This window comes from Ovis aries, chromosome 4 (genome assembly GCF_016772045.2).
Source record: "Ovis aries strain OAR_USU_Benz2616 breed Rambouillet chromosome 4, ARS-UI_Ramb_v3.0, whole genome shotgun sequence".
NCBI classification, from domain to species: domain Eukaryota; kingdom Metazoa; phylum Chordata; class Mammalia; order Artiodactyla; family Bovidae; genus Ovis; species Ovis aries.
In genome coordinates, this window is record NC_056057.1 from 82582292 (window position 1) to 82598080 (window position 15789).

Consider the following 15789-nt stretch of genomic DNA (forward strand, 5'->3'; position numbering starts at 1 on the left):
GGTTCTCCAAGGACATCTACACCATTTGGATCAGGGCGTGGTAGAGAAAAGAGAATGTCTAATGAGTTGGAGAGTTATTTCAAGCCTTCAATGCTTGAAGACCCTTGGGCTGGCCTAGAACCAGTATCTGTAGTGGATATAAGCCAACAATACAGCAATACGCAAACATTCACAGGCAAAAAAGGAAGATACTTTTGTTAACATTTCTGAAATTCAACTGGACGCTTCATGTGTCAGGAACATCTTGGACAAAACTTTTACTTGTAATTAAATTGAAACCTAACATGGTGACTTTGATTGGGTAATTAGTTGTGTGTTTCATCATATCAAGTATTTTTGGTATTACAGAAGACATGGTAGGATAATTTTGCAATATTTAGCTCTCTGGAAGTGCCTACCACAATTTAGAAGATTGACATTTTCCAAATGCTTAACATTCTTGGTTATATAATGGACATTTGCCTTTTAATGTTTTTTTCCAATGTTTTAAAATAAAGCAGTTTGTCTTTCTAGCTATATTGTGCTTTTGTCATATGCTAAAAAAGAATTATTAAAATAATGATTTGTAATCACATAGTTAGAATTCATAAGTATATATTTTGGATACTGCTTTTGAAAATAGACCATACTTTGTGCTGTAGACGGGTCTATATATTTGTTCATAGGGAAAGGGAGTAAAGGAAAAGAATAAAAAAAAATTTCTATTCATATTATAACCATTGTTCTGTGTCCATATTTTATGTAATGCTTTTGTAAAAATGCATTGAAACTTGGTAGAAAAAGAGAAACCCACTTAAGCTTAAATTTAAAACTATTTTTAGCCTTTATACTCCTTTAACTTAAAAAAGCAAGGATGGACCTATTTCTTGCATAGCTAGATTAAAGAATTCTGTGTCTGAATTTCTCTACTCCATATCTCCCAGTATTGTGGAATCATTTTCTCTTGAGTCTAGGAAGATGGCTATCAGCAGTCTAAAATCACTTCCATTGTGAAGAGAATATTTCCCAACTCTTGTCAATCCCAGTGAAGACAGATTGGTCATGCTTGGTCTTTTTTTGTAGTCTTGATCCAATAACTATGATCAAGGTGGTGTAGCATAATAAATTTGAACATGGACCCATCCCTAGAATGAGGCAGAGTCCCATGATTTTACACCCACTAGGCCTACCGGGACTAAAGAAAGGTTTTCCAAAGGACAGAATGCTCTATGCCTATGGTTGGAGAAGGAAATGGCAACCCACTCCAGTACTCTTGCCTGGAGAATCCCATGGAGGGAGGAGCCTGGTAGGCTGCAGTCCATGGGGTCGCAGAGAGTTGGACAGGACTCAGCGACTTCACTTTCACTTTCACTATGCCTATGGTAATGAGAAAAATATAAAGGGATTTTCATTTTCCCCAACTGTTTAAACAAAACTCTTAGAACTTTCCAGTTTTTTAGGTATTTGGGGGTCAAAATAAGATGAAAGTATAGCTCATTAAAATTTTGTTTAAACATTCCCAGAAAGAAACTTCTAAAAGTGAAATGGTCACACCAGTTATTTGAGTCGTAACCAGTTCTATTTGTATGTTAGGTCTTTCACAGAGGCAAAACAGAAAATAAGGGAAGGATTTAGATTAATAAAAGCTTCATGAGACTCAGGACTACTACTGTTACTATATTCTAATACTATACTGAAAGATGTGGAATAGAGAAATTCAGGGGCAGACTAGTTAGGTGAGTTATTTAACTTCTCTGTGCCTCAATTTTCTTATGTGTAAAATGAAAAGATTAACAGTACCCATGTCATAGAGGTGTTGTGTTTGAGGATTAAATGGGTTTATATGTGTGAAAACTTAGGCCAAAGCCTGGCACATAGTAAGCACTCTAAATGGCCGCTGTTACTTTCTCATTCACCCCTATATCCTCAGCTCTGAGAATGATGCCTGGAAAATAGTAGGTGCTTAATAAATATTTGGCAAATGGATGCTGACATTCTGATTATAACTACTATATTGCTCTGCCTTTATCTGCTGTATACAAAGAAGATAGTAATTTTCCCCCCAATATTCTAAAGAGAATGTCCTACTTTTCTTAACGTCTTTGTAGATGATTTGAGGTCATGATGTGTGATGAAAATTAGAGCAAGTAGAATACTTTCATTGAACTTTGTAGGTAAGAAAATCTCTAAGAAGTGGCATTTAGAAATAATTATTAGGCCATTGCTTAGAGATCACTGGATTATTGACAAAAATAAAGTCATGTTTTATGCTAATATATATTAGCATATTTGTAAGACATTTAAATTATAATTTTCTAATGGCTTATGTACATCTTTACTAGCTTATAAGTGTAATCTTAAACAACTAAATGTAGGATTTCTTTTTTGCCAAGTTACCAACATCTGCTTCCAGATATCTGACCTTTCTGATTTTAAAAGAAACATTTTTGTCCTCAGTAAATGTACATTGCTTTTTTGCTCTGGTTATTAGTGTACATGGTTATCAAAGGTCTTTAAACATTGATAATTGATTTATGTTACTATCCTATTTTGTTTAACTGAGTGAAGAAATTGATCATTCTTTTAAATGAAAAATTACTTTTAATTGTTCCAAAATGCAGATTTTTTACCTCCATAGAAATGTTAAATAACCTCTTTTGGGAAATTTATAGTTAAGTATGCTTCTTAAATATTCATATAATTGAAGAACAGAAGTATAATCTATAGCTGGGTATTAAAGACAAAGAAAGCTCTAAGGGATTCAGATCCAGATCCTCAAATCCCAAATGTACTCTTTGTTAAAATGATGTGCTTAAAGAACTTTTCTGTCATCAGTAGATGATGCTAGTTCTCTATTTTCTCTTCTGCCTTTTCATAATTACGCTTCTCTCACTTGACAAAAGATACCTATGGCAGGTTTTGTTTTTCAAAACTGATACCAGCAATATTTCAGGTCCCTCAGACTCCCAGAACCTTTCCTGTACCTCATCAAGATGTAAAGATGTGTCCCTGGCCTTTCAACTTGAGCAGACTGTTCTGACTGCCCAAGGAAGTGTAGTGAAAGTTAATTTATTTTCATTATGGGTGAAGTGTGGTCTTAGAAATCAGTTATATTGGCCGATGTGGGGATACAAAAATAGAGCGATGACAGTTTTTGTTTAATGACCTTGCCTTTCCTTTTTTGTCTACTGACTATTCAAAAAATGATTTTTCCTATGTGTGAATCATGTGAAAGTAAAACAGAGAGCATGAACATAACATGAAGAGAAAGGCACCGTATTTTTAGGAAACAAATGATAAAGTTGCTTGCCTTATCTATCTGTCTCATCTATTCAATATTGGTATAAAAGCATGATGGGTTTTGGTGAATCTGCTGTCAGGCAAACTGTCTTTTCCCCACTTTCAATAATGATAAAGAGCCTGATGAATATGTCTCAAACCTGTCTTAATAATATAATTTGCATGATTTCAAGGAGAAGTTAAAATTTCCATGTTTATTTCTGATATATTAACCTTAGATCTTCAAGTTAAAACATCTTGTTTCAGAGGTAAGTTTGTGGTTTTTATATTTTCTAGAGCATTTTTCAGATTCTTTAGAAAAAATTATCCTTTGCCAGTTCATTAGATTCTGTAAATCCATATTTCTTACCTGGCCCAATTCACCAACTTACTGTCTTTGAGACATTTCTTTTTTTTTTTCATTTCTACTTTGTGTTTACATTTAAATTAACTGAAACATATTGTGGATTTTACTATAAATAAAACATTGTAGTCATAAATATGTGTTGTATAAGCCCTGAACTTATTAGTGACCCAACATCTTTGCTGATTTGCTCTTAATTTTTATTCTAATATTCATCTAAGAAACTGTTATTAATGATTATATATAATCCTTTATGTACCACTTAGTAAAAATACTGCCAACTGAGCTATAATATGCTGTTAATTATAGGTTGCATCTCAATTTCAGAGATGTTAAAATGTACATCTTAGTTTGATAAAACACCTTAAACAATACTTTAAAAAGCAGAACATCTATTCATGTGTAGGTATAGGTGTAAATGTTTTACAAAACAGTCTAGGAAAGTTCATGTAACATTAGGAATCCAGCTTTACTTAATTAGGATTAATTCTTCTCAGATATTTATATTCTGTTCTAATTCTATAAAAGGCATACTTTTCAAATGTAAAATCATGCTTCTAACCTATGTAGATTTATCCTCAATAAATATGTGCAATTTCCAGTTTTATGGGGATATTTATACTCAGGATTGTCTTAATTTTAAGCTCCATAAGCAAGATGATGCTCAGTGAATAAGACATCTTGATGTCTTAACTTTTAGTTAAGTTTCCAGGGAATTGAGAAAGAAAATGGCCTGACCAGCAAAAGACTGCAGTGAAGGTGGTTCTTCAATTCTTTGTTTTAAACAAAATTGAAAAAAGCTTAATCAGATTATCAATTAAGATCATTAAAAATAATTTGATGATCAATTTATTATTTCTGGCATATAACTTAAAAAGTGACATTACTATAACAAAATTCTGTCCCTTTTCACTTTCAGCATTTTTATCTATAGTTTAAAAATAGTAATATAATTGTCTCATTCTAACAATTAGTAATATTTATGGTGTCTTTATTTACTGTTTGAATAGTAATAATAATCTAGATAACAGTCTTCAAACTTGAAGGTTTATAGCCATTTGAAATAGATTTTTTAAATTTCAATATATTTTTCACACATTTTTGAGAAAGAGATGTATGACAGGATATCAGTAAAGGACTTCTAAACATTACATTTTCATTACAATGAGATAAAAGTTATGTGGGGAAATAGAAACATGAATTGGGAATAAGGTAGTGTAAAATTTCCTATTATGTTAAGGAGTGTTTTTAGGTAGCAAATTACTATGACAGTTAGCTTAAAAGGTCAATGTTACTTAAATGACTTTCTTTGCAGTTTTTGAAACTTAAAAAGGTTGTTTTTATGTTAAAGTATAAAAGGGTACATCACTTCTCAAAATTACTTTAGAAAATATATGACTAAAAAATTTAAAGCTCTCAAACCGTCAGAAGAGGGAGAAAGAGGAATATGGTAAACCATAAATACAAGAGATGTCAGGAAAGGAGGAAAAGAAGTAAATGACAAAAGTAAATCGAGATATTCCAGTAATAACACTGAATCTTAAAAAAGTAAAATCTTTTCAAAGGCATATTTTCAGATAAGATTAGAGATAATGGAATCTGTTGGTTAAGGAAAGATACATCTAAAAAAGCTATAAAAAGATTCAAATCACAGGGGGGATTTTAGCACACCTCTACATGGTCCACAGGGTTGCAGAGAGTCAGACACAACTGAAGCGACTAAGCACACACCAGACATGGATATAACAAGCAGATATAGAATTTGCAGGGAGAAAAAGAACTGGTATATAAGATAGAAATTATATGTAATATATACATATCTTTTCAAGTATTTAACAAATTTTTTATAAATGTTCTAAATCACAGAGTCTTTGCACATTTCAAGGATTTGATAGATCATATTTCCTGACCAAAAGTGTTCAGTAAATTTAAAAACAAAAATATCCTCCCTCAAAAAATTAGTAAAACAGAAGACAAAATTATGGAGAATGTCAACAAAAGCTAACCTATTCATTGGATTAACTGAAGTCGATAGAAATTGATGAAAAGGAATTTCCCTGGTGGCCTGTTGGTTAGAATTCTAGGCTTTCACTGCCATGGCCTGGGCTCTATTCCTGGTTGGGGAACTGAGAACCTTTAAGCTGCATTGTGCACCAAAAAAATATATATATATATATAGTATTGATGAAAAAAAGGAAAAATATTAAGCTTTGCTGTAACATCAGGAATTATGCTTGAAAAAGGACTGCAGTAGGAAAACAGTAGTGATGGAATCACCTAGAATAGTGAAATGAATCATCAGCTGCACCATGCTTCTGATTTCTTCACATTGCCTTACTAAGTCCTGTATCACCTGTCAAGAGGGTAAAAGAGGTCTAGAGACACAATCTCTGTAAACATTTGTTAAGCTTTTACTTGGGCACAATTAGGAACTTGGTGTTTTTCATTTTTCATCCATAATGGTAAGGAAAAGAAAATTAAGGGCTTCCCAGGTAGTGCTAATGGTAACGAACCTGCCTGCCAGTGCAAGAGACACAAGAGATGCAGGTTTGATCCCTGGGTTGGGAAGATCCTCTGGAGAAGGAAATGGCAACCCACTCCAGTAATCTTGCCTGGAAAATCCCAGTGACAGTCCATGGGGTCATAAAGAGTCAGACACAACTGAAGCGACTTAGCCACAGCAGCAGGAACTTAGCATTTTTCATTTTTCATCCATAATGGCAAGGAAAAAAATAGGGTTATCATAATTATTAAATTAATCAGCACTCTGGACTCTTACAAGCAAACTCAGACTATACATTTTCATATGACAATATCCTAGAAAGTTTTTCTCAAGCTCAAGAATCAATGAATGAACAATATTTCTAAGGACAAAAGAAATAAGATACTCTCATTTACTCAGTTATCCAGAAGGAAAGACGTCGTCATCACTGTACTTTGTGACAAGAACATTTTTTATGTTTATTACTCAAAATTGTAGGGAGACAAATACTGAAGGCAGATGTATATTCATAATTTATTGAAAGGCAATAAATGATGTAAAAGTGAAAAATCAGTTGGAGTTACAATTCTAATTGCTGTTTAAAAATCTGAAAGTGAAAGTGTTTTGCAATTATGAGGCAAAAAACAAGACTATCCTTTTCTTTACAAAAATATGACATCAAAGTTCTTAAATGTATTGCATTATGAAGATGCAAATGTGAAAAGAACAAGAAGTATTAATAAACAGTAGTGTGGAATACATTAGGGATGTATTTAAACTCTGGAGTCAAGGTTCATGACAGTGGATGAACACGTATTTATGTTCATGTGATGCTACCCATCTTGAAAATTAAATACTTTTAAAACCATAAAAATAATAAAATTTTGGGTTTCCTATGTTTACATTCTTATTAAGATGTCTAATAACATTGTTACTAACTCCTTATTCTCTACATTTTTGCCAAATAACTTAAAAATGTTTTTAAAAATGAAAAGGATCATTGGACCCAGATAACAAATGATGACTAATTTTTTCTGGTATACTGATGATTAACTGAAGAAATCATACTAGAACCAATAAAGGCATTAAAAGTCACCCAAACGAAGATGACTAACTTCACACCAAAGTATTTGAAGGCATAGGTGATATGTATATTTTACAAAAATACATCATTAATATTGACTCAAAAAGGAATAGAAACTCAGAATAAACCAATAACCGTTAGAGATACTGAGCTGATATCATGAGTGTTCTCCCCACAAATGATATTGGACCTATTGACCCTTCATGGAATACTTAACTCCTATACTATAAAAACTTCAGTTAAAAAAAAGTATCCAACACACATATGGTATTAACTGATCTCAAACCAGGCCAAGGACAATATAGATGGGAATTATAGATCATTTCACTTAATGGACATTGTTGCTAAAAATCCTAAACAAGACAATTCAACAGTTGCTCACAAACCAAAAAACAACTAATAGGGTGTATCTCAGGATTGCAGTGATGGCTCAACATCTAAAAATTTATTTCTATAATGTACCTATTAATTGCTTAAAGGAAAAAAATCTATACTAGTAACTCAGTGGATGAAGAAAAGGCATTGTTTAGGCCTTCCCTGGTAGTCGAGTGGTTAAGAATTTGCCTGACAGTGCAGGGGACGTAGGTTCAATCCTTGGTCCGGGAAGTTTCCACATGCCTTGGGGCAACTAAGCCGGTACACCCACAACTACTGAGACCACACTTTAGAGTCCATGAACTGCAACTACTAAAGCCCTGCTCTGCAACAAGAGAAGTCATTGAAATGACCCACCACAACTAGAGAAAGCCTGAGCGCAGCAATGAAGATCCAGCACAGCCCCCCCAAACAAATTTTTTGTCAAGTATGAAAGAACAAAAGAGATGAAACTGATCTTATTTTTAGATAATGTTACTGTCTGTGTACAGCTCCATGGTTTAGTCAGTAAGTCTTGTCCAACTCTTGGGACCCCATGGACTGTTCTGTCCATGGGATTCTTCAGGCAAGAATACTGGACTGGGTTGCCATACCTCAAGGGAGGCAAATTTTTTGGAACTATTTTTCTGGACCCAAGAACAATATACAATTACAGCATCCCTACAAATCAGTCAGAAAATGCAATAATATGCCCCACATTCCATACAGCAAGCTGCTGTAAATCTAGGTAGGAAGAGAGTTTGAGGAGACCACAGAAGATTACAAAACATTTTGGAAGAATTCCTTTAAAAGCATGACTAAATGGAGAGGTACATACTCATGCATGGAAAGATATAGTATTGTACATGTGTCATTCTCCCTAAATTAATCTATAAATTCACCTCCAGTCGAATCTCAAAATAATTCTGGTGGACCCTGCAAAATGATTCCAGTGTTTAAATGGAAGAGGAAAGTGTCGAGGTTAGTCATAAAAATGTTGAAGAAGAAAAATGTGAGCAGGCTTGCTCTACCAGATAAAGAAACTTGTAAAACTAATGACTGGTGTACTCTGAGAGTAAAGAGACTAAAGAAACAAAAATAGAGAACTCAGAAACAAATTCACACACATATAAAAACTTGATACTTGGTTAAGATAGCACTACAAATCAGTGGGGGAAAGGACAGATAATAAGTAGTAATAGGTCAATTTTTTGTGATTATGAAAACTACAAACCCCAATTAATGCAACTGAAACTTGTCTAAGTCAGAAGATAATGTAATGAGAAAGCTCTTTGTAAGACTGTCAGAAGTACTTGAGAAATGCAAATATGTTTATAGAATTGTTTTTTTTTAAGGTCAGAGAATACATAGCAGTTACCAAAAAATCTAGGTTAAATATACTTTAAGTGTACTCAGAAGGACAAAGACTATTCCTATAACATTCTTAGATTTGCATTTAATATTGTTCTCCAAGTATTGTTAACTATCAACATTAGAGTATAGAAAAGAAAACTAATTTGTGCATAAAACTTATGTTTATTTACTTAGCATTGTGATAGTAGATTGGATTTGCTCATGAACTTTGTATAATAACCTGTTAGCCATGACCTCGTTTTTATACTTAAATCCAACAATGTATTAAAAGAATTATATACCATGAACAAGGGGGACTTCAGGTGTGCAAGGCTAGGTCAATATTCAAAAATCAATTAAGGTAGTCCATCATATCAACAGACTAAAAAAGAAAAAAAATTATATTATCAATAGATGTAGGAAAAGAATTGGACAAAATCCAGCACCCATTCATGGTTAAAACTCTCAGCAAACTAGGAACAGACCTTCTTTAACTTGATAAAGAACATCTACGAAAACCTACAGCTAATATCATACTAAATGGTGAGAAACTAAATGCATTTCCACCAGATCAGGAACAAGGCAAGGATGTCCCCTCTTAGCACTGCTTTTCACATCTTAGGGCTTCTTTCACATATATAAAGTGGGGGAGGGATAATGATTATAGATTGAGAAGGAAGAAATATTTTCAGATGACATGAGTATCTACATAGAAAAGCACCAAAAACAAAACAAGAAACCTGGAAGCAGGATTAAGCAGTTACAGTTATAGCAGTTTCAGTATACAAAGTTAATATACAAAGTCAATTGCTTTCTTATATGCCAGTGATGAACAATTTAAATTTGAAACTTAAAACCCAATAGCAAACAACAACAAACAATAAAAAAAAAAAACCTTCGGTATAAATCTTAAAACATCCACAACATCTATACAAGGACAACTAATAAACTGATGAAAGCAGTTTTTTAAAAAATAAATGGAAATATTCCATGTACAAGGACAGAAGACTCAATATTGTCAACATTATCATTTCCTCCCTACTTGCTTTGTAGATTCAACACAATTTCAATTAAAACTGCAGAAAGTTATTTTATGGATATTGACAAATTTATTCTAAAGTTTAATTGTAAAGGCAGAAGACCCAAAATAGCTGATATGGCATTGAGAAGAACATAGTGGCATGACTGACACAGCCAGCCCTTAACTTACGTTAAAGCTTCAGTAACCAAGATCACGTGATAATGGTGAAAGAATAAGCAGCTAGTCAGTGGAACAGAAAACAGAGACCAGAAATAGACCCCACAAATACAGTCAATTGATCTTTGACAAAGGATCAAGGCAATTCAATGGAGAGAGGATAGTCTTCAACAAATGGTGTTGGAATGGAACAACGGAATCCACATTTTAAAAAAGTGAATCTGGACATAGACCTTACTTAAACCTTTCACAAACTAAACTCAACATGAATAATAAACTAAATGTAAAACACAAACCTATAAAGAAGATGCATAGAAAATTTAGGTGATCTTCAGTTTAGCCATGACTTTTTTAGATACATAGCTAAACGCATGATCCATAAAAGAAAAAATAAGTTGGACTTCATTAAAACTGAAAATTTTTGCTATCCAAAAGATGTTGAATGAAAAGATAAGCCACAAGTAGAGAGAAACTATTTGCACACAATGAAATACCATTGTTACAATGATTAAATCCAATGGAAAAATCCGAAACACTGACGGCACCAAATGCTGGCTGGATGTGGAGCAACGTGAACTGTCACTGCTGGTAGGAATGCAGCATGGTAGAGCCAATTTGGAAGACAGTTGGCAATTTCTTGGAAAACTAAACATACCCGTAGCAAACAGTCCAGCAATTCGATGAGTCGAAAACGTCCACACAAAAACTAGCACACCAATGTTTACAACAGCTTTATTCAGAAAGTCCTTCAATAGGTAAATGGATAAGCAAACTGGTACATCCACACAATGGGTTGTTATTTGGCAATAAAATGAAACTTATCAAGTCACAAAAAGTCATGGAAGGCCCTTGAAAGTGTAACACTTATGTGAAAGAAGCCAATCTGAAAAGGCTGCCGCTGCTGCTGCCGCCACTAAGTCACTTCAGTCGTGTCCGATTCTGTGCGACCCCATAGACGGCAGCCCACCAGGCTCCCCCATCCCTGGGATTCTCCAGGCAAGAGTACTGGTTGCCATTTCCTTCTCCAATGCATCAAAGTGAAAAGTGAAAGTCAAGTCGCTCAGTCATGTCCGACTCTTAGCGACCCCATGGACCGCAGCCCACCAGGCTCCTCCATCCATGGGATTTTCCAGGCAAGCGTACTGGAGTGGGGTGCCATTGCCTTCTCCGTCTGAAAAGGCTACATACTATATAATGCCAACATGTGACAGTCTGGAAAAGGCAAAACTAGGGAGACAGTAAAAGATCAGATTGCCAGGAGTTGGGAGAGGAGGATTAAGTGGAAGGAGGAATGAACACGTAGAGCATAGGATTTTTAGGCCCTTGAAACTATCCTGTTACTGTAATAGTGGATACATGTTGTTATACATATGCCCAGACCCATAGAATGGATAACACAAAGAATCTACTCTGATTTTAGTTAATAATGTGTCAGTAATGGTTCATCAACTGTAATAAATGTACCACTAATGCAAGATTTCAATAATAGAGGAAACTGGAAGTGGGAGGGGGATGAGAGGGTATGGGGGAACTCTGTATTTCCTGCTCATTTTTCTGTAAACACAAACTCAATAAAATCTGTTGATTTTTAAAGATGTTTTACTCCGGCTTCTGTGTGGAAAACAGACTAGAAGACTGACAGACTGAAATGATTCCCAACAACCGTTTAGTAAAGTCCTGAAATAGTCGGGGCTAGAGATGGCCCTGATAGCAGAGCTGGATGGAAATGCACGGTTCCGGGCGTAAGAAGCTGAGATCATTAATCTCACCGTTTGTTGCTGTGTAACGTGTGTTAGTCGCTCAGTCACGTCCAACTCTTTGTGACCCCATGGACTGTAGCCTGCCAGGCTTCTCTGTCCATGGAATTCTCCAGGCAAGAATACTGGAGTGGATTGCCATTCCCTTCTCCAGAGGAACTTCCCAACCCAGGAATCAAGCCCTGGTCTCCTGCATCACAGGCAGAAGGCAGATATTTGTCTCTGTGTAAAGGGAAATGTAATTCTTTTTCTCTAGCTCCTTATGTGTGTAATCTGTGTTAAGTATTTGTATCAATGTATGCCAATGCCACAAATTGAACTGTCACTGTAATCCTTGCTGTTTACTTTTAAGTATACATTTATAAAAATTCTTCAATACAAGTCATTTTAAAGTAGTAAATAATCCTCAACTTTACATATCACCTTCCATTTGGAAAGGTTAGAAAAAAAATTTTTCAATGCCCTGACTCCCTTGCACCCACAGAGTTCTGAATATAAATTAACGGTTGCGAGTTAGAGGCACTTGCTTAAGATTTAGGATACAGACGTGAATCAGAGGCCATCTTCAGTTGGCGCTGGTTGTCACCAGTGGTTAAGGAAGGCTGCAGTTTTCCTGAGATTCCAGTTTTCATTTGCCAGGGTCCCTAAGGACCTGCAGCTCCTTGTTCTAATCTCCCTGGTTCCTAGGTGCAGCTTCCCTTGTCTTCCTGTTGTCTAGTTGCTGCTGCTGATGGTGGTGTCTTGTGAGTTCTAGCCTGGCCCTTAGATGCAGTATCCTTCCTAGTGGGCTACTTACTGTGTTTTCAGAGAGCGTTCCAGGAGGCCCAACTTAGAGCCTGCTCCTTCAGGTTGTCCAGTGTTTTTGGTTTTTTTTCTGGGTTTTATGTTTGTTTTGGCCACATTGCAGGGCATGCAGAACTTCCCAGGGCTTAAGCCTGCGCCCCCTGCAATGGAAGTACAGTCTTCTGAACCAGTAGGGAAGTCCCCTGATGGTTTTATAAAAACTTGAATGTTTGTGTTAAACCCTCCCACTTAATAATTACAGTGAATTTTGTTTATGCCTTTAATCCTGATTGGTTAAATATATAATCCATAGAGATTTTAAAAGTAAAATTTAGCTGTTATCTGGAAATGCCTCTGTTTTTGAAATGAGAAATGGGAAGAAAAAAACAGAGGGATGTCCTATGAGGGTGATGTTGTTAGGTTGTTAGGGCTTCCCTTGTGGCTCAGCTGGTAAAGAATCTACTTGCTATGTGGGAGACCTGGGTTTGATCCCTGGGTTGGGAAGATCCCCTGGAAAAGGGAAAGGCTATCCACTCCAGTATTCTGGCCTGGAGAATTTCATGAACTGTATGGTCGATGGGGTCGCAGAGAGTCGGACACGACTCAGCGACTTTAACTTTGACTTTGATAGCTCAGTTGGTAAAGAATCCACCTGCAATGCAGGAGACCCCAGTTCAAATCCTGGGTCAGGAAGATCCCCTGGAGAAGGGATAGGCTACCCACTCTAGTATTTTGGCCTGGAGAATTCCATGGACTGTGTAGTCCTTGGGGTCACAAAGAGTCAGACACGACTCAGTGACTTTCACACACTTCATTACATCAGTGTACATCAGTGAATGTTTGGGCCACACATACACTAACCAAATGCCACTAGGTCACTAACTTTGCGACACTTAAGAAATAAAGTAATATAAATAAATAAGAAAGTAACTAAATCAAAGCCTCTAGCTTTGATAGAAGCTTTAGGAGACTTCAAGGAAACTGTCAAGAGTTCTATTTTTTTCTTTTTTTTAGGTGAGCACATTGTCTGGGATAAATGCATTTTGTTGGGTTTTATGACTCCAGCCCTCAAATTTCATTTCCTTTTACTTTATAATAAGGGTTAACTTCATCATAAAGTTTCAACACACTTTTGGTTTTAACAGGTGACTCTTACGCATATCTGTAGTTTGATAATGCAAAAGCAGCACTGAAATAAATATTGCATATTACCTTCCCCTTTAGTCTTTAAAATTGTTATTAATCCTTTGGAAGTCATAATCCCTAATCCCTCAAGATTCGGCTACCAGAGAGAAGGGGCAAGAGGAGGAAATACTGCTCTTGCCATCTTTTCCCTAGCTCTTGTTACATGTGAAAGCAGCTGAGAAATCAGTTACTTTTTAAGGGTGTACTAACTTAATGCCCAGTACAGAAGTGCAGTGTTGCCAGGTTTTCCCATTTTTTAAACAACTTGCAACTGGCTGAAATCTGGACTATTTTACACAAACCCTCTCAGTTTTAAACTAATTTTTTCAATGTTTAAGCACTGAGTCAAACAAAACTACCTATAAGCTGAATTTCAACCCTGGATCACCAGTTCATTCAAACCTTTGTTCTGAGTGATTAACAGGAAAATATACACATTTTCAGTTAGTGCTTTTTATATACTTGTTAGACCAGGGATCTCAGCGGACGGGGCGTGGAGGGGGGGGGTGCGGGGAAGGAAGAGTTATTTTTTAAATTGGGATTATAATCAATTGAGTAATTGTCATAAATATTCCCATAATATGTAGATATAAAGGAATTCTCATTGTTGGTTAACATTCTACATATTAGGGCCATTTTGAAATTCAAGTTTATTGGGAATGAGTGATTGTGAATTTTATTAATTGACACCATGACATGAGCCTACAGAATAAGGGATGAGAGTCCTGTAGAAGGATATGGTTGTATCACAAATCTTGAATTTAAAGCAGTGACAGATTTCTTCTCAGGCCTTGGCACGCAGAGGGAAGACTATGTGAGAACAAAGCAAGAATGCTGTCTTGGCAGCTCTAGCAAATAAAGGAATGAAATACTGAAAATTTGAGTAGAGCAGAGAAAAAGTATTACATGATCCTGTGGAGAAACAAGAGAATGAAAAGAACCAGAGAATTATGCTATACTTTATCAAAGATACCCTTGATTTTAAGATAGCCCATTATTTTCAGTAACACTAAAAAAGGGAAAACCTACCAATTAAAGTATGACATACCCTAGTGGCATATATGAGACATCCTCATTTCACAGATATTATGAAAATGTTATGTTTTTAGAACTGGTGAACCATTTAATTGCAGTGTAATTGTTGGGTAGCCTTAAGGGCCGACATGAGGTTAGTTTCACGAAGTAAAGTGAAACTACTGGTCATGCTTAAGTTTTTTTCCAGCAATGTCCAGCTGCATAGGTGCCGACATAGAATGGATTTAAATATAGTTTGTGGAGACTGAACAGAGTTTTTGCTTTTTCATGTGAATATAGGAAAGCAAGAGGGTGACAAGGCAGTTGAAGATGTGTATTAGTGAGTGAGTGATTTTAATAAGAAAGGCAGTTGGAGTCAGAGTAGTAGAGGAAGTGGGCTGCAAACTTGTGGGAGGGGTTCGAAGAGTAGTATAAACAGAGTGCTCGAATTGAGACTTGTAGGGGTAACGTTACTGGTAGCCATAGAGTCCAGAGAATGACCAGGACAGGAGTAGCTGAGATGAGGGGGAAGATCAGATCGACAGAGGAATGACAGAGAAAGCTAAGGTTTGAAGGATCATCCACATGGATATCGAAATCAAGATAGAAATATGAGTGACAATGAAACAAATTTAAATCTTCAAAGAATGGGTGAGGTATCAGTGGTAGCCTATGGTGGGGAGGGTGGAAGGGGAAGAACTCAGAGGTCAGTAAGGAACTGCAGCTAGGAGGCAAGAGTGGAGCAGTCTGACGACACTAGCATCAAAGCTCCATAGTTTTAAGGGACAAGAACATTCTGAAAGTGAAAATGAGCATCAAAAAGGACACTTAATTAAGAAGCCCAGTAGTCCAAGGGAGAAAAAACAGCTATCACTTGAGAAGGCTACAGGGCAATCAGTCCCCCCAGGGAAGAGCTGGATTTCAATCAAGAAGGCTGAGGGAACACCACTACACTGA

The 15789-nt window shown here is 35.9% G+C and overlaps 1 protein-coding gene across 1 annotated transcript in view; it reads left to right on the forward strand.

The window, feature by feature from the left end:
* Positions 1-15789, forward strand: part of MPLKIP (M-phase specific PLK1 interacting protein) — a 36710-nt gene that overhangs the window by 1340 nt on the left and 19581 nt on the right. The window contains exon 2 of the mRNA XM_004008001.6: positions 1-15789. This exon is cut by the window's right edge and continues 19581 nt beyond it. Coding sequence (XP_004008050.2) covers positions 1-201 — 201 coding nt within the window. The 3' untranslated portion in view covers positions 202-15789.